The following is a 20,349-nucleotide window of genomic DNA, read 5'->3' on the forward strand; positions in this document are numbered from 1 at the left end:
TACATTTTGATGTGCCCCTCAATGTCCAAGTGGTCTAACTCTCGTCAGGTTATTGCACTTAATTTTTTTCACTATTAATTTTTGACTCCCGTCTGTTGTAGGCTCCTCTGTCAATATTAATATTTTTGTGTCTTTTCTCTTGTTTGGGGTGAATGCTATTTGTGAAACATGTCTGTAGGTTACTCTTCACAGCCTCTTTGAAACATTAATTGCACCTTTTTTAATAAAAATATCATCAGTGAAAATAAATAATGAAGATAAATTTAAAATGTGTGCTTTTGTGATACAATTGGAATGAGGTGCCAAATGTTTGAACTGCTGTTTTTTTTTTAAATGGCTGGAACAGAAAATTAGATTGAATTACTTGATTACATTCAATGTGGTGACCATTTTGTAGCTTTTCTGTAATTTTTAGTTGTGTCTGAAGTTTCAGTCTTGGAAATGAATTGCCAGTTTATTCCTTGGATCATGTGAGAATGATCCTACCAATTTGACTGAATATTAAGTTAAGAAGTTTATTTACAAGTTGAACTTTGCACCTGCGTATTTCACAACTTTAAATATTTAATATTGGAAATGTAGCCATTATAGGCCATTGTTTAAAAGTAAAATAAAAATAGAGGTGCTTAACAGGTCATGCAGCATCTGAGGAAAGGGAAAAAAGATTAAGGGTTTCATTCATACCCATCAGGAGTATTCTCAGCATTTTGTTTTTCATTTAGATTTCTAGCATCTGCATTTTTTCATTTTGATTATTTTAAAAAAACATGTGAAAGAATGGTTACCTATTAATTCCATATGTTGACTTATTTGTGTTCTGATTCCCAAACATTTATTGGGTTGATATCAGAATGTACTAATACTTATATTTAACCAATTTGTTAAGAGCATAAAATCAGTTAATCATGTTTACAACACACAAAGTGCTGGAGGAGTTCACAGGTTAGACAGCATCGATAGGAAGCATTTTTGGCTGGAAACCCTTCTTCAAGAATATGATCATGTTGATCTGCTTTTCCAGGTTCCGGTACATTATATTAAAACAAAAGTTTTTGGAGGCCTTGTGTGTCAATAATGCAGTGTCAGCAGATGATGAACCTCAACATGTAAGTCCTTGAACTATTCAGTTTGTTGTTTTAAACCTAGAACAATACAGCACAGAAACAGGCCCCTTGGCACATTTGTCTGTGCTGAACGTCATGTCCAAATCATACTAAAACTGCTGCTTACGCATCCTTTCCCCCACACCTTCATATTTATGTGTCTATCCAGAAACCTCTTCAATGTTGCTCTTATATCTGTTTCCACCACTACAGCTGGCAACCCATTTCATCCACCTACTATCTGTGTAAATTATTTGCCCTGCATATCTCTCTTAAGCTTCCACACGTCACTTTCAGTGCATGTCCTCCAGTGTGTGACATTTTTACCCTGGGGGAAAAGATTCTGAGTCTACCCTATCAATGTCTCTCATGACATAATAAACCTCTATCAGGTCTCCCCTCAGCCTCCTATGCTCCAGAGAAGACAACCCAATTTGTCCAATCTCTCCCCATAACTTGAATCCTCTAAAACAGGCAACATCCAGGTAAACCTCTTCTGTACCCTTTCCAAGGCCTCCACGTCCTTCCTGTAATTCGCAACCAAAATTGCATTCAGTCTTCCAAGTCTAGCTTGACCAAAGTTTCGTATAGCTTGCACATGACTTTGTTTTATGCATGATGAAGCCAGGCATGCTACACGCTTTCTTTACCATCCTACCTTTGTGGCTGTTTTCAATGAGCAATGGACATGACCCTCGAGATCCTTCTATACATCGATGATTTTACAAGCCCTGCCCTTTACAATAAATGTTCCCCTTACATTTGATCTTCCAAATCTGGAATCCAAATTTATTTCAAATGCATTGTTCTTTAAGACAAGTTGATGAGTTTGATAATTAACTCCATGCAAAGCAGAGCGCCTGTACTATCTGTAGAGCATAATTTCCAGAGACCATTTATTTGGAATATTAATAAATGTATTCAGTATTTTCCAATTGTGGATAACTTTCTATTGAGAAGTATATTGCTTTAATATGAATTTAAATTTGTATTAAAATACATTTACAATAAAAGTCTCCCATATCTGGAACATGCTTTGTTGCAGCTGGAGTATACAATGCAAGAGGCTGTGAAGTGTCTCCATGCATTAGAGGAATATTGCCCCTCTAAGGAAGACTACAGCAAACTCTGCTTATTGCTTACCCTTCCTCGGTTAACAAACCATGCAGAATTCAAGGATTGGAACCCCAGTACGGCTCGTGTCCAGTGCTTTGACGAAGCCTGTGTTATGGTGGCAGAGTTCATTCCTGCTGACAGAAAGCTAAGTGAAGCTGGTTTCAAAGCCAGCAATAACAGACTATTTCAACTTATCATTAAAGGTTTATTATATGAATCATGTGTAGAATTTTGTCAGAGCAGAGCCACTGGCGAAGAGATCAGTGAAAGTGAAGTACTGCTTGGAATTGATTTACTCTGTGGAAATGGGTGTGATGATCTTGATTTGAGTCTTCTGTCGTGGCTTCAAAATTTGTCACCCAATACTTTCTCTTGTGCCTTTGAACAAAAGGTTTTGAATATACATACAGACAAACTTGTGAAACCTACAAGATCTTCGTACTCTGATATTTTAACACCACTAATTAATAAGTTGTCTCCTTATCCATCATCTCCAATGAGGCGCCCTCAGTCTGCTGATGGATACATGTCACGTTCATTAAACCCTGCTTTGGATGGCCTGTCTTATGGACTGACTAGTCAGGAGAAGCGCAATGCTGATTTAGTAAACAGAAGTTCTCCAATGTCTCATTCATTTGCAAACTTTCATTATCCTGGCACACAAAATCTTTCCAGAAGTCTCATGTTGGAAAACACTGATTGTCACAGCATATATGAGGAGTCACCAGAAAGGTTAGTTGACATTTGTATTCATTCTAACGATTATTTGTTTGATACAAGGAATTATGCATTGTGATATGTTTGTCAAAGAGCTATCAAGTACAGAAATGAGTCCTTCAGATCAACTCATCCATAACTTCCAAGGTGGTTTCTGAGCTAGTCCCATGACCTAAATTTGAACCATATCCCTCTAAACCCTTATCAATGAACCTTTCCAAATGTCTTTTACAGTAAATATAATTGTATACGCCTTCACCATTTCATCTGGCAGCTTGATCCATATACCCACCACCCTGTACGTGGAAAAACTTGCCTTCATGTCCCCTGTAAATCTTTTCCTTTACTATAATCTATTTTCTCCTGAGTTAAACTCTCCAACCCTATGAATAAGACTGTGAGCATCCACCATATTTATGCCTCTCATGATTTTATAAACAGGTATCCTCTTCCCTTCCAAGGAAAACAGTCCCAGCTTACTTTGTGTCTCATTAGAACTTAAGCTCTTCAGTCCTGGCAACATACTTGTGAAATCTTTCTGCATCCTCTCCAACTTAATCACGTTTTTTCTATAGTATATCGTAGACTGCACACAATATTCTAGATGCAGTTTCACCAAGGTGGTGTGAAGCTGTAACTTGGCATCCCAACTATTGTACTTGTTGTCACAACCAATGTCCAAAGCAAGCCATACACTTTCTTCACCACCTTGTCTATTGCTATTTTCAGGAAACTATATATTTGTATCCCTTTGTCTCTGTTTTGCATCACGCTCCAGGACTCTGTCAGATACAGTGCAAGTCCTGCCCAGGTTTAACTTCCCAGAAAGAAGCATTTTACCCTTGCCTGAGTTGCATTTCATCTATCATTCCTTTGTTTTCTTTCCCAGCTGATCTCGATCTTGTTGTAATCTTCAACAACTTTCTTCACTGTCTACCACGCCACCATCTTTGGTGTTATCTGCAAACTTATTCATCATACCTAATTGGTGGTATAGATGACCTAACATCGATCCCCATGACACCCTACTCATCACAGGCTTCTATTCTGAAAAACAACCATCCACTACTACCCCTGATCCCTTCTATCAAGCCACTTTTGTATCAAATTGGATAGTCCATTTGACCACAACTGATCCAGTCTATGATGAAGAACTTGTCAAAAGCCTTGCTGAAGTCCAAGTTGTCCTCAACAGTCTTCTTGGTCATCTCTTCCAAAACCTCAATTAAAATTCATGAGGCACTTTTTTCACTTTTCCATGCAAAAAGCCACAATGACTATACCTAATCAAATAGACGCAGATCGATCCTACCTCTTAACATCCTCTCCATAACTTTCCCATTACTCATTTTGGGCTCACCAGTCTCTCATTTCTGTCTTGTTGTTCTTGAGTATAGACACGATATCAGCTACCCTCCAATGTTCTGATACCTTCCCCATGACGAAGGAAAATACAAATATCTCTGCTAGGGTATCAGCAATTTCTTGTTTAATGCAATATATTGGGATTTATCATCTTTATATACCTCAATAATACAACACCACCTCTTTTTTTTAATATTGACATAATCTGTTACATAATTTTTCATTTCTCTGAAGTCCCTGGCTTCTGTTACTGCCTGCGCAGTTAACACTGACCAGAAATATTTTTTGGCCTCCACACATTAAACAACCACTCTCATTATTAATGGAACATATTCTTTCTCTAGTTACACTTTTGCTCATAATCTGCTTGTAGAATCTTTTAAGGTTCTCTTTTTCCTCATCTGCCAAGGATATCTTGTGTCCCTCTTTTGCCTTCCAGATGTTCTTAAAAGTTCCCACCTGTATCATTTATACTAGTCAAGGGATTTGCTTGCTTCCAGCTGCCTGTACCTGATGTATGCCCCCATTTTCCTGACCAGATCCTCAATATCCCTGTAAGCCTTGAATCCCCTAATCTTGCCATTTTTGCCCTGTGATAATTTACCAAAATTCTCTGGAGAAACTCAGCAGGTCATGCAGCATTAATCGGAAGTCAAAGGCAATCAATGATTTTTAACTGTTCAGCAATAATTATGGCATAGCATACCACTATTATCTTGCATTTTATTCTAAAAGCATTAAATTTTCAAGGTATTATATAGTTACCGATAAGCCTTTTGGCATTTAAGCATGATTATGATCAATTCACTGATTTGGCTGTGAAACATTGTATTTGAATAATGGCATCATCTTGCATATTTATGCATGTAACTGCGAGCTTCATCAAGTTAACTACAAAATTCAGGACACTCTGGACACCTTGTTCACTTATGATTTGAAAATGCAAGTAATGTTTCAAAAATGATTTCTATGTCATCATTTGTTTTACCTTGAGGCTACTATTTTGCTCAATCAGCCACTCTTGCCTTTTTTTGCCACATAATCCACCATGTCTTAATAGGACAGATTCCCCAGTGCCAAGAGTTCAGCAATCCACTGATACCGGTGAAACTTCAACTCTGGATGAAGCATCCCTATGCAATTCAGTAGAAACAGCGCAAAATTCAATCACCCCAAAAGTGGAGAAGAATGAAGTAAGTTTTAAATTTATTTGAAAACTTTGAATTTTGTTTTCAATCTTAAATCTGACTTTGTATTTACAAAGTTCATGATCCATTTGTTTATTTGGAAAGGTTACACTTGCACAGGAGTATCCAATAATTTGCAGAACAAATTAAGGTGGAAAAGTTTGGCAGAGTATGGGTGAGGGATGTTGATTAATCATATTTAGTCAAAGTTGCTTTAGTCTCATTGATGTACTGTGAGCAGAGGACCAAGATGCCTGAAAACTACTTCATATTGGAAGGAATAGATGCAGTAGGAATTAAAAGAATTGTGTTTGGGAGGGGATGCATATGTGGAAAAGTGTTCCTTTGAAAAGAGAGCTATGGGTAAATTTTAAAATTTGAATAAAATCAGATTCAAATATTTGATCATCACAGAAAGCTTTATTAGATTCAGATCATTTGTGACGCATCCATTGTGCTTTTTTCTCCATATCATATAAGTTTTTCCAATGTTCTGCTTTAATATCAATTCTATTGTCTGCAGAATTTTATTTTTTAATCTATCACAGTTGATGAAGTTGTGAAATATCAAGTTTAAATATTAAATTACAGGCTCTTCCAAGTGTCCGATTTCTGTTAGTATAAAATTGTTCTTTTCAATGGCTTAATTACATACAAAGTAAAATGTTCGACTGGAGACCAGTATTTAAGATTTTCCTTGTGCTTCTTAGTTTAAGAATTTGGATTTGATACGGTTTTCAAATTCATCCAATTTATGCAAATTTATATTTCCCTCTTATAACAACAAATAATGGAGCAAAAATGAAATGAAGAATTTGTTACAGCACACAGAACTGACATTCTTCATAGAGTCAACTTGTTCAGCCAACAAGGTGCTGTTACGAGCCTAGAGGACCCATAAACCCAGCAGCAATAGATATTCACCAAGACAAATGCTTACTTAAACAAAAGTTGCTTTTAATTATCTTTAAACATGAAAACAGAATCACACTTCAACTTATCACGATTGACTTAACTAACCTAACTTAAACCCCTTCTAATTCTAAGCACATGTATGTAATGTGTGTGTAAGTTCAGAAAAGTTATTTGGTTCACAGTCCAATCTCACTTCTCATTCCTCCAAGTTCACTGGATTCAGGCAATTCTTATACTGTGCACAGAATTTAACATTTATAAAGTTCACCAGGCTTTGGTGCTTGAATGGTAAATGGTTACTGCTCAGGAAGGTTTTTGTCAATTTCCAGAGAGAGATTTGTTGTTCCTTTTTAATCAGCCATTTCAGTGTCTTGCTGATGAAACTTGCACCTTCAGGTTTCTCCAGATGATAACAGCTTTCTTTCAGGTCACCACAGAGTTCCTTCTTGTTTCTCTTATTCCAAGTGAAACATTAGACAGGTAGTCCTCTCCTCTTTCATGAACCACAAGGGCTTTGACCAGGACATCTTCCAAAATGAGGCATTCTACAAGCTTGCGAGCTTCTCCTGTTCCAGTCCCAGCTGCTGGCTGCAACACTGTACAAGTGATCTTTCTCTCTCTTTCTCTCTTTCCAAGACAAAGCCTGTTTGACTCTCTCTGCTTGCAAAACCACATGACCCTCTAGAACAACAAGCTCTCCTCCAGACAATATGCGGCTCCAACAAGCTCTTTCATCTGTTGCCTTTTGTAAACAACAGTCCATTAGTGAAGTCTCTTGAGCACTCTTGAAAAACCGTGGAGGCGAAATGTCTAGCATGGGGCAGAGCTCCAGTGTTTCAAATTAGATCTATTTTAAAGTGTTTGTATGTAAACTACTCTAACAAACCTTTCCCAATTATTTTCCCTAAAACATATCTATATACTCTGTCACAATCCCTTCTGTAGTAAGTATTATTTGCCTGCATTTGGCCACTATCTCTCCAAACTTTCCAATACATGAACCCATCCATATGTTTTTTTACAGCGTAATTGTTCCTATCTTTTCACTTCCTAAGCTAATTCTTCCATTTGTGCACCAGTCTCTGTCCCTTTTAAACCTTCCCCTCTCAACTTAAATCCATGACCTCTAGTTGTGAAAAAGTTAGCATATTTAATTGAAAAATGGCTTTGATCCCTACAAAGCACATTTGTAATAGATAATAGATGAAACTGTGGCAGCACACCATTATGCAGGCGAACCGGCCCCGCTAGTAATCCATGCGCAGGGCAGCCAGCCAAAATGGCGCCGTCTGGGGTTTCCCCTTCTCAGCACAGGGCTCAGAAGTCCGCACTGGGGGACCACATGACGCCTGGGTGACGTCAGCGCCCCCCAGCCAGGCTGGGAGTATAAGTCGAGCCCAGCAGCCTGCAATCAATCAGTTCTGCTCACTGAGCTCAACTCGTCTGGTTGTGTGTTCTTTCAGTAACAGTGTAGTTGCTGCTACAATTGGTGACCCCGACTGGTTCAAACGTCTTTGAACCCATCATGAGCGAACCTGGAATCAGGAGCCGGAGACCTGGTTCGGCCACGTGGAGGCTCAATTTCACCTCCGCCAGATTTCATCCGACATGACCAAATTCTACCTCGTGGTCGCCGCCCTGGACCAGGCCACCATCAAACGAGTGCTACACCTCATTCAGCACCCACCTGCCGAAAATGAATACGAGACCATCAAGCAATTGCTCACCGGATCCCTCGGACTATCCAGGTGCCAGCGTACCGCTTGGATGCTGCACCTCTACTCCCTGGGGGACAGGTCCCCGGTGGAGCTGATGGACGAGATGCTCACGCTCATGGGAGATCACACCAACTGCCCACTCTTCGAGCACATTTTCCTCGACCATCTGCCCGAGGACATCTCGCCGTTACTGGCCCAAGAGAGCTTTACCGACCCAAGGAAGGTTACTTAGAAGGCCCAAGAGCTATGGCTCAAGTGATTTCCGGAGGGCTCGGCAGTCCAGCAGGTCACGAAGCATGGGCATGACCACACCAAGCCCGCCCCTAGTGCTGCGGTAGAGCATCCGGCCCCTGCAAAGGGCACCAAGAGCATAACCATGGGCATGGCATACGCTCCAGGCCTCTGCTTCTATCACCAGCGCTGGGGAGCCAAGGCTCGGAAGTGTCGTCAGCTCTGCTCGTTCCAGGGACACGAGCAGGTCAGCTGCTGTAAATGGCTGTGGAAGCTGGCCAAGGACACAGCCTCCTCTACCTGCGGGACTCAGTCAGCGGCAGGCGGTTCCTCATCGACACTGGGACCCAGATCAGCGTCATCCCAGCCACGGCCATCAAGTCTAGGAACCGACCTCGAGGACCTCCCCTCCGTGTGGCCAATGCAACAGAGATCAGGACGTATGGAGACAAGACAGTCCACTTCCAGATCGGCCGACAAAAGTTCTTGTGGAGGTTCACCGTCTTGTCCCTTCCGACTGCCATCCTGGGTGCCGACTTCCTCCTCTCCCATGGGCTTCTGATGGACATTCAGGGTAGGCGCCTGGTGGACGCCCGTACTTTCCAGGCCAATCGCCGCCTGCACAGAGCAGCCGCAGATGACCACGATCAGCATGCCCAGAGACGAGTTCCAGCGAATCCTGGACGAGTTTCCAGCTCTCTTCAAGCCACAGTTCTCTGCTGCCTCACCGCGCCATGGGGTGTTCCACCACATCCCCACCCAAGGCCCAACGGTTCATGCCAAGGCACAAGGCTCCCGCCTGACAAGCTCCAGGTGGCGAAGGAGAAGTTTTCGCACCTGTTGGAGTTGGGGATCATTCGGTGGTCTGACAGCCCTTGGGCTTCGCCACTTCACCTGGTCCCGAAAGCCTCCGGTGGCTGGCGATCCTGCGGAGACTATCGACGCCTCAACGAGGCAACAGTTCTTGACCGTTACCCCATCCCTCACATCCAGGACTTTACGGCCAACCTGCATGGTGTGAGGGTTTTCCCCAAGGTTGACCTAGTGCATGGGTATCATCAAATCCTGGTGCATTCTGAGGACATACCCAAGACAGCCATCACCTTCTTATTCAACCTCCTTCGTCTTGTTCGAATTCCTTTGCATGCCGTTCAGGCTCAAGAATGCTGCTCAGACCTTCCAGCGCCTCATGGACTCAGTGGGCAGGGACCTGGATTTCGTCTTGATTTACTTAGACGACATCTTCGTTGCCAGCAGGGTTCGGGCTCAACATAAGGCTCACTTGCTCACCCTCTTCTCCCAGCTGGCTGACTTCGGCCTCACCATCAACCTGGCCAAGTGCCAGTTTGGGAAAGAGTCCATGTAGTTCCTGGACCATATCATCACGGCCGAAGGAGCCACACCTGCAGCTACGAAGGTCGCCGCTATCAAGGAGTTCTCGCATCCGGACAATCTCAAGGGGCTCCAGGAGTTTGCGGGTATGGTCAACTTCTACAACCGATTCATCCCAGGAGCTGCGCGCATTATGCAGCCACTATTCGCCCTAATCGCAGCCAAGCACAAAACGCTCACCTGGACCTCAGAGGCCTGCAGTGCATTCGAGGCCACTGAGGACACCCTCGTGAAGACCACCATGCTCGCCCACCCATACACCGACCTGCATATGGCGCTCTCCATCGATGCCTCTGTCACAGCCATCGGCGCCGTCCTGGAGCAGCAGGTGAACGGACAATGGAGGCTACTGGCATTCTTCAGCCGGCTTCTCCACCCACCAGAGCGCAAGTATAGAGCCTTCGACCTGGAAATGTATCTGGCGTTGCGGTATTTCCACTATTTCTTGGAGAGGAGGACTTTTACCATCTTCACTGACCATAAACCCCCCACCCAGGCACTCGTGATGGCAAAGGACCCCTCGTCAGCCTGCCAGCAGCTTCACCTCTCCTTCATGTCGGAGTTTACCACCGACATTCTGCACAAGTCTGGGAAGGACAACGTGGTCACTGATGCACTCTCGTGAGCAGCCATCTGCGCGCTGACTCCTAGCCTCGATTTCGACCAGCTCACCCGGGACCAGAAGTCCAACAAGGAGATGCGAGCCTTCAGGACTGCTATCACGGGCCTGCGGTTCCGAGACCTACTGACTCTGAGTGGCGGAAGCACTGTCCTGTGTGATGTCTCCGTGGGCTCCCTGCGGCCAGTGGTTCCCCAGCAGTGGTGCAGGCAAATCTTCCATCACTTCCACGACCTTTCGCACCCGTCCATCAGGTTCACAGTTCGGATGGTGGCAGAACGGTTTGTCTGGCACAGGCTGCGGAAGCAGTTCGCGGGTTGGGCCAGAACATGCATCCATTGCCAAATGCCCAAGGTACACATGCACACCAGGGGACCCGTGCAAGAGTTTGAGCATGTCCGGGAACGGTTCAGCCACATTCACATGGATGTAGTTGGGCCCTTACCCATTTCCTGGGGCAACCGTTACCTGTTCACGGTGGTGGTCCACACCACTCGTTGGCCCGAGGCAATCCCGATGCCAGACGCCTCCAGGGACTCCTGCTCCCGAGCGCTATTGCACGGTTGGGTCACCCGGTTCAGCATTCCAAATCACCTTACCAGCGATCGGGGCACCCAGTTCACCTCTGCACTCTGGGCACTGCTCGCCAACAGGTTTGGGATCGAGCTATACCACACCACGGCCTATCACCTGCAGGCCAATGGGCTGGTTGAGTGTGTGCACTGCCACCTTAAGTCGGCACTTATGGCCCACATCAGCGGTCCCGACTTGGATGACGAACTGCCTTGGATGCTCCTGGGCATCCGCTCCACACCCAAGGAGGATCTGCAGGCGTCATCAGCTGACCTGTCTATGGAGCACCACTGGCTATTCCTGGTGGGTTCATCAATGCGCCTCATAACCCCCAGCGGTCGCCACATGAGCTGCTTCCCCACCTCCTGGCCCGCTTGGACTCCTTCGCACCCCCACCACCACCCAGACACAGCACACAGCCATCTCATGTCCCCAGCGAGCTGCTTTCCACAGAGTATGTCTTTATTCGGCAGGGCCTGCTCGTGGCACCTCTTCAGAGACCTTACGAGGGGGCGTACAAGGTTGTCCAGCATTCAGGGTCTACGTTTACGCTGGACATTGGCGGCAGGCGGGAACTGTTTACTGTGGACAGGCTGAAGCCAGCGCACCTTTGATTGTGGCCCAGCCCAATAAGCGAGACTGCCCAGCTAAAAAGGACATTGGTGCCGGTTCTGGGGGGGGGTGTTGTATGGCGGCACACCACTAGGCAGGTGAACTGGCCCTGCTTGTAATCCACGTGGCGGGTCAGCCGGCCAAAATGGCACCGTCGGGGGTCTCCCCTTCTTCTCAGCACAAGGCTCAGAAGCCCACGCTGGGGGACCACGTTACGCCCGGGTGTTGTCAGCGCCTCCCCCCCAACGCGGTTCTCAGCCAGATCCAGGCTGGGAGTATAAGTCCAGCCCAGCAGCCTGCAATAAATCAGTTCTGCTCACTGAGCTCAACCCTTCTGGCTGTGTGTTCTTTCAGTAGCAGTGTAGCTGCGGCTACAAAACATTTATTTTGAATGAGAGATGACCACAAAAATGATAAACTAATTATTTTCACAAGTCTGTTACATTGTCTCCTTGGACTCTGCCTCGGAAACAGCATTTGTATAGTTTTTGCACTATTACATGACAGTACTCCATATTTGCATCTTGGGGGTAGATTAAGTAATAGTGCAACGAGCTGAACTTTTTAAATGAATTTGAATTTTAATCTTGATCTGTTATCATGTTCAAACAAGGTGATGTAAAAGAAATGTTGCAACATTTCCATTTTTTAATTATTAAATGCACAATGTTTGGGAATCATATTCCATATTTTGACCAAAAAAACTATGCTTGAATTAGAAATGCAAGGCACTTTTTGAATATAGGCTTTCTATTTTTGTTGTTTAATCTGGAATTTGTTGATTTTTATTTATCCAAAGGATGCTATTTAAGAAACAGATGTTAGGAGCTCTAGTTATAAATACCTTTCTGGTTTCTTATCAGAAGGTGACCAAGTCAGAAAGATATGTCTGAATTCTTGATCATAAATATGAGCCATCTGTAGGGAGTTTGTACATGCTTCCTGTGACCAGATGGGTTTCCTCCTTGTGCTCCAGTTTGCTCCAATGTTCCAAAGTGCTATGAGGTTAATAGGTTGGTCACATGGGTGTATATGGGCAGCACAGCCTAAATTTTAAAAAAATATTAAAATGCCACAATTTTATGATCTTGTGATGGAGAAACACAGTACCAGCTCCTTTCATTGTGTACACATGGAATTTTGAATTTTGAAAATCATTACCAATGTCTCCACAATCTCTACAGCTACCTCCTTCAGAATCCAAGGGTGCATTCCATCCAGTCCGGGAGACTTATCAACCCTTAGACCATTTAGATTCTCAAGTACCTTCCCTCTCGTAATTTTGACTGTACTCACTTCTCTTCCAAGAGAGCCATGAGTATGCTACTAATGTCTTCCACAATGAAGATTGATCCAAAATATTCATTCAGTTCCTTTGCCATCTTTGTCTCCCATTACAATATATATATGTGTTTAGTATCTACTTTGATATTACTTACTACCTTTCCAAGTTTTTAAGTTTCCAATCCTCTATGTTCCCAGTTATTTTTGCTTCCTTGTACGTCCTCTCTTTTGCTTTTACTTTAACTTTAACTTCCTTTGACAGTCACAACTGCAGCTCCAGTTCCCTAATATGGTCTCTTAGCTATACTTTAGTGTACCTGGTGCAGATGTGAGCAATGAGGAGACTGAGTCTCCCAGTGACTCCACAACTGACACACCACAGACCACTTACCCTACAGTCACAATACCTAATCTATTAACACTAATAAGTGTTGAACAATATACTTGCCCACCATATACTCGCCTGTTCTCAATAAAGCCTGTTGAGCAAAAGCCTTACCACTCTGCCTCAATCAATTCCCAATGATGACCACTCTGCTACACAGTTCCTCACTTTTTATGGTCATGTAAATATACTGAGCAAATACAGAAAAAAAACTCAGTGATAAATAATGTGCAAAGTAAGAGTCCTTAAATGAGTCTCTGATTGAGTGTTGTTTAGGTGTCAAATGGCTGAGCGGTAGTAACTGTTCCTGAACCTGGTGTTCAAGGCCTACCTGGCCTATACCTCTTTCCTGATGGCAGTTAAAGGGCAGTCAAATCTGATGCTTTGCATACCCATAACAATGTATGATTATAATACTTGAATCTTCTGAAATATCTTAACAGGCAGAATTATTTCACGTTGTTTGTAACGAGGGGTCATCAGTTTTTGAACCGGCAATATTTCTGATGTTATTGATTTTCTTAAAAGATAGATTACAGACAATAGTTTACACCAATAAAATAATTTTTAAGAAGTAATAATTATTAACTCTCATATTGCCAATAGCTATTCTTAAATACACATTGGCTTGAATAGCTTAATGTGACAGTTGTTTTTGGGGATTGTATTTTCTAATTTGGCATTGCTAACTTTTTATCCAGAACATAATTAACAATGGTGTTACCATGCAGTTAAAAATATAAAGCTGCAAGTTAAATTTCTTGGTAATACAGGTTGAGTACCCCATATCCAAAGATCCAAAAACCAAAAACATTTTTTAGTACCAACTTGATGTCACAAGTTGAAAAAAAAAATCACCATCTGACTTGCCCATGTGTGGCTCTAACACCCTGTGGGTACCATTTTGATAACAACAAAGCTCTGTGGAACAAAACAAAATCTTCGCTTATGGCTGGGAAGATGCCAGATGGAGCTGGGTCCAAGTCTTCAGCATCGGCTGCAGCCGGAGTTGGCAACTCCATTCTCAACATTGGGTGTGATGCCGTTCGCATCTAAGAAGTCGTCTCGGGCTCCCGAGCAGGAGCGGGGACTGGCAGCTGCTGCGGGGATGTGTTGGGGACCAGTGGTGGCAAAAAACAAAAACCATTGTTAATGAGGTAGATGACACTGGACGAAACATTTGAAAAAACCATCGAGGAGAATTTCTAATGTTTGGTGTTGAATTTATCTTCTTTTGTAAGCAGAGATTTTTTTTTCGTTAAGTACTAAACATTATTTCCACTTGTGGCATCATGTCGGCACTCATAAAGCCTGCCATTGTTTTTCGTTGTTGTTTTACTGCTGTTACAGATATTCTGCTGATGCTACTGTGCTGTTTAGTTCCATTGTTCTGAAAACTGAAGAAAACCCAAAAAAAATCTGGTCCCAAGCGTTTCAGATACGGGGTACTCGACCTTTAGTTATGCAGTTCATGTAATTGTGCCGATTTGACTGAAGAGGAAAATAGTTTCACTTGTAGCCAGAGTTATAATAAATACAAATAATTTAGAGATGTAATTTTGTTCAATCTCAGCTGAGAGAATCCACAGATCAGTTTCAGGAGTATTATCGACAGCGAATGCGCTACCAACAGCATCTGGAGCAAAAGGAGCAACAAAGGCAACTATATCAGCAGATGTTGTTAGAAGGGGGTGTAAATGAGGGAGATGGAGCAGCCCAGCAACAGAATCTCACAGAACAGTTCCTCAGCAGGCAAGTTTAAATTCTGGTACAAATATGGCTTCATTGCCATTTTTCTTGCCCTCCCAGAAATCATCTATTTCAGGACATGCGTAGTATCTTCAACATTTGTTCATTATATATTTAGTGAATATAGTTTTAAAGACAAGCCACAACTAAAATTTAACAAATATAGTAGAAAATTGTTTAGATCATTATGTATTTGGTGAAGTTGATGATATGATTTGATTCTTTTTTTCCAGATCAATGCAAAAATTGGAAGAATTAAATGTAGGAATGGACAGTGCAACAGAGGCACAGTCTCCCAATCAACAGTGTAATGGAAACAATGACTCCTCAGCTTCAAATTTTGTCACACCTCTTGAAGTTCATCAGCAAAGTTCAGGATTATCTGATGGGATAAGTCAGGGGATAAGTACTCCATTTGAACCCAACTCAGGGAATGTAATTCCCTATTCTGAGGCATCTTCATTCTTCTCTATGCAGAAGTAAGATGTTTATGTTATTGTTAACGGAGTTGGTGTATTAGTTGAACTAAAGTATTATTAGATCATACTTGTGCATTGTACTTGCAATAGATACTGTACTAGTACAAAAATCTGGAATAAATATTATATTTTAGCCTGTAATGTGCTGAGGCAGTGTTTCTCAGATGGTAAATTGAGAGCATTTGCACCATTGGAAATGAAAGGTTAACATGTTTTTCAATTATTTGAACATAATTTTAATAAGAAAAAAAGGAGAGTAATATTACTGATTTTAAATATGTTGGCTCCAAACCACCTGATTTAACATGCTGTACAAAGTAATCACTTTAAAAAAAAAAGATGATTATCTTTATATAAAAATGTATGTGATCCTAAATTTAAAATAACTGCAATAGGATGGGGTTAAAGGAGAAAGGGTGTTCAGCGAAGCTCTCTCCAATTCCAGGGAATGTATCCCATTCCATATCTTGTTGCCTATCGCATCCTGCTGCTGACATCAAGTCAAACTTGAAATTGACCTGGAAAATAACTTCCAAGTCAAGTCCCTTTTCTGCTCCCTTTCTTAGGAATGTTCCTGATACTGTGTTGTACTGAGCTAGTCCAGCATTACACAACATGACATTAACAAGAATATTTTCACAGCACAAGTGAATGGGTCCCATTGTAGTGTAATAAACTGAAACTTTTCACTTTTTTTGTATAGGGCAGATTCTTCTTCAATAGATCCTACAGTAAGCCCACCAACAGCAGAAAATGTTTCCGTCAGTGGAAGTGATACAAAAAATGAAGAGGTGTGGTCCATTTGTGTAATTCTATAAATAGTGGAATTGGTTGGTACCTGCTTCATTTTATTGGCTTCAAAGATTCTTCCTCAAGCAGATTGTTAATGGAATCAAAATTTTACATTTCTGACTTTTTGAACTGAAAATTCCCTTATTTAACTTTCAACATTCTTCCTCTCACTCCCCTCAAGTTTTTTTTTCCCCCTGTCCTGTTCTTCATGGAAGGATATTGATGAGGCTGGAATATGAAGACCAGTATTTTGTGCTGCACTTGTTTTTCTCAGAGTGAAAATCTCTTACAGGAGATTTAATTGTCATGTATCAAATTTAAAAATCATCTATGGTGAAGTTTAGCAGACAGAACAATAAAAGTGTTCAGAGGAATTAAGGAAAAAAAATTATATTGTCGTATGGTGGAAATGTCTGGAAATGTTTGTTTGAATATTTTATGAAAATCATACTGCATTAAAAAAAATAGTCCCAGATAAACACTTGAGGAACTATAATTACCTACAAGCATATGGAATAATATTTACAACCAAGGAGGTCTTTTAAATATTTAGTGGTATTACTTTTGCCCAGAATAGAGTGACTTTGTTACTAATTGGGTGACGCTGTTAAAGCACCAGCGAACAGGACTTGGATTCGAATCCTGCACTGTCTGTAAGGAGTTTGTACATTTTCCCTGTACTTGTGTGGGTTTTTCTTGGGTGGGAGGGGGCTCCAGTTTGCTCCCACCTTTCAAAACATACTGGGATGTAGGTCATTTGGGCAGCATGGGCTTATGGGTTGAAATTCATGCCTGTTTTAAAAATCATTAATATTCATTTTTGCAATGCATGACTTCTTCTAGGTCTCTGTCTCTGCTGCCTGTCTTCAACCCACCCCCCCCCCCCATCTTCTCACGTCCCTCTGCCCCCCGGGTTCCCTGCCATCTCCCCTCCATCCCTCCCCCCCCCCCCCCCACCCCCCATGTCTATCCCTCCATGTCTCTTCTGTAAGTTTTTGAAGCTTTCCATTTTCTCTTCAGTTCCATGGGCCAATTTATGTTTAACTTTGGCTTTGGTATCATTTATTTTTGTGTTCTGTCCATCCTGTTTATTTTGAAAGAAGATTGTTTGTAAATGGGGTTCTTTAAGATCAGACTGTATCACAGAATTCTTTCCACTACTCAAACAGGGAAACACTATTTGAAATGTTTATCGTGGCAAGTTGTATGCTGGGAAATTGATGTTTAGCTTGTTAAACTTGCGTACTATCTCTGAACAACTTTCTTTTGTGCTTATCTCCTTGATCTCTGGTCTTCTACAGTACATGTGGTTGCCTTGTTTGTGTGTTGAAAATGGGCTTCATGCCATGAAATGTAGTATAGATTTCAATTTATTGAGCATCTGATTGACCAAATTCTTAATGCAAAATTGAAGCCCACTAATCTGAGATGCAATTAAAACTTTTTATTCTTGCATCATTAGGAAGATAGATCCAAAAAGCAGTTCATTGCCATTAATACTCTTGAAGATACTCAAGCCATAAGAGCAGTAGCATTCCATCCAAGTGGAACACTCTATGCAGTGGGATCAAATACAAAAACCTTGCGAGTTTGTGCCTACCCAGAAGTTATTGATCCAAGGTAACAACCCAACTAATTTGTGAACATATTACTTTGACAATTTAATTGATTAATACATAGATTCATTCTCTGTTTTCATGAAATTTCTGATCAGCTAATAACAAATTGAGGGAAAAGGTGAGTCATATCTTTGAGGGCTGCAGCAGGCCAAAGTGTCACAGTTTGTCACTGCACCTATAGAAATGTTTGTCTCAAATTTATCTTGGCTGACTCTAGATATTTCTGCTAATCCAAGTTAGAATGGCAGTTTTAGCCATTTGGATTTTTAATGGCGTTGTGTTTCTGGTAAACTGTCTTGAACAATGATAGTACCAATGTCCCTCATCTATTCTACCACTGGTCTTTTATTTCCCTCTCCACAATTTGTGTGGTTTCAGGAATGACATCTGACCTGATTTTATTATGGTGGTAATAATAAAAAAAATTGTCACCATTCTATGATGTCAATAGTGACTTCAGCAAGCAGATTTTAAAATTAACATTCCAATGTTGCCTCAAAATATTTAATGTACCTTCATGCTTACAATTTTTACTTGAACAATCAAGCTTATTTACAATCTTGACATGCAGGAGAGGCAGGTGCTGGAATTTGAAACAATCTAGATTTACAATCTAAATTAATTTATCATTATATTAAAAAGTAAAAGTCGAGCTTTCTAAAATTACTGAAGTGACATTCAATTGAATTTTTATATGCTGTGCTTTATTTACATATCAGCAAAACTATCTGCATATAAACTCTGTTCAAGTTCATTGTAATATTTAATAAAATTGCATTGATAGAGGTTGTTTTGTGAGCAGTTCAGCAAACATCTCGTACATAGTATTGCAAGTAAGACACTGTAAAACAAGCACAAAAGTTCAGAGTTACAGAGAGAAATAAATTAGTGCAGAGTAAAGGTAACTATTATTTTGGGGTTCATTCAGGTGTTTGATAACAATGAGAGAGAAAATATCCTTGAATTTGGTGGTATAAACTTGTACTTGTGAACCTGATGGGAGGAGGATGAAGAGAATATGGTCAGGGTGGGATCAGTCTTCTGATATACTAGCATCTTTTCCAAGGTAGCACGAGTTCTAGATTGTCCATGAAGGGAAGGTGGGGTGTATCTGATGGATTGAGCCATATTCACAATCCTCTGCAACTATTTGCAGTCTTGGGCAGAGCAGTCCCCATCCCAAGCTGTGATGCACCCAGATCGGATGCTTTCAACTGTGCCCTTGTAGAAGTTGTTATGAAATGATGACATGCCAAATTTCCTTGGACTACTGCGGAAGTGGAGGCACTGGTGCACTTTCATGGCTTCTGCGTTGGCTTGGGTGGACCAGGACAAGTCACTGGAGATGTTTACCCCTAGTAACTTAAAGCTGTCACCATCAGTAGCATTTACATGGACTTTGGCGTGAGTCCCACCCCTTCACTGAAACCTATAACAAGCTCTTTGGTCTTGCTGATATTGAGGAAGGATGGTTGCTGTTCTGGCACCAATTTTAATTTCCTTGGATATGAGGATTAATCATTTGTATATTCTTATTTTGACCAGGTATTTTATCTTTAAATCACTAATTATGAAATAATGACCACTTTTTTTGAAATTTTATGAGAGAGCAAAATTGTAATGTATCTGTCATTTAAATATGTTTCTAAAAATACCTTCCTTTTATTCCTCTGCATTACCCCACTCTTTTATAGCACATACAGTTCACCTAAGCAACCTGTAGTAAAGTTTAAAAGAAACAAACACCACAAAGGATCAATTTATTGTGTGGCCTGGAGTAAGTGTGGACAACTGTTAGCAACTGGATCAAATGATAAATATGTGAAAGTGCTGCCATTTAGTGCAGAGACTTGCAATGCTACAGGTATGTCAGAATGCAATTTTGTTTGATTGATGTGGTTTCATTTTACATTGAGATGGAAAATGTTCTTCACTCATATCTTTGTGTGCTTCCAAGATTTAATTTAATTCTTGAGTTAATTGCTAATTGCATTGGAAATTAAAATCCAATAAAATAATGAACAAAATATGCAAGAATCTGCAACAGAATTGAATCTGCAGTTATTTTTATAGTACCATATTAGCTGTGGTGTGCTTACTGCATGACTCTGGTAGGATCAGCTGTGGCTTTTATCGGGGCATATTCCAAAAAACAGGAATATCCTTGTCTTGATTCTTTTGGGCTCTTGTTACAGTGCTATTTAATAATGGATGATGTTGGTATGAACTGTTGGTTCTCAGGATGGAAAAAGTCTGAGATGATGGTGAATAGTCGTTAGCCACTTGAAAACAAATATATGCTCACACTCTCTCATTTTCTCTCCCCATACCAACCTATTCATCAGTTATATGTCTAACTTGAGACTCTGGTATTTTAACATATCCAGATGCAGATGATGACCTTGCAACCAAAGCATGTGAATTCATCAATCTTTTGATAGTATACTGATGGACTGCAGTCGCTTCCTCTGTTCCAAGGTTAAGGGGAGGACG

General features: G+C 41.4%; 1 protein-coding gene and 1 long non-coding RNA gene across 9 annotated transcripts in view; one reads left to right on the forward strand and one right to left on the reverse strand.

The window, feature by feature from the left end:
* Positions 1-20,349, forward strand: part of wdr47a (WD repeat domain 47a) — an 89,806-nt gene that overhangs the window by 55,946 nt on the left and 13,511 nt on the right. For all 8 annotated transcript variants that reach the window (XM_069937963.1, XM_069937960.1, XM_069937956.1 and 5 more), the window contains 8 exons: positions 1,022-1,106; positions 2,149-2,951; positions 5,362-5,494; positions 14,791-14,969; positions 15,200-15,445; positions 16,149-16,236; positions 17,700-17,857; positions 19,551-19,720. In XM_069937963.1, coding sequence (XP_069794064.1) covers positions 1,022-1,106; positions 2,149-2,951; positions 5,362-5,494; positions 14,791-14,969; positions 15,200-15,445; positions 16,149-16,236; positions 17,700-17,857; positions 19,551-19,720 — 1,862 coding nt within the window. The remainder of the gene's footprint in view (positions 1-1,021; positions 1,107-2,148; positions 2,952-5,361; positions 5,495-14,790; positions 14,970-15,199; positions 15,446-16,148; positions 16,237-17,699; positions 17,858-19,550; positions 19,721-20,349) is intronic.
* LOC138763580 (uncharacterized) overlaps positions 18,629-20,349 on the reverse strand; it is a 28,871-nt gene continuing 27,150 nt past the window's right edge. Inside the window, exon 3 of the long non-coding RNA XR_011357669.1 lies at positions 18,629-18,697. This is a non-coding gene — a long non-coding RNA (uncharacterized lncRNA). The remainder of the gene's footprint in view (positions 18,698-20,349) is intronic.

The sequence above is a fragment of the Narcine bancroftii genome, chromosome 5, assembly GCF_036971445.1.
Source record: "Narcine bancroftii isolate sNarBan1 chromosome 5, sNarBan1.hap1, whole genome shotgun sequence".
NCBI classification, from domain to species: domain Eukaryota; kingdom Metazoa; phylum Chordata; class Chondrichthyes; order Torpediniformes; family Narcinidae; genus Narcine; species Narcine bancroftii.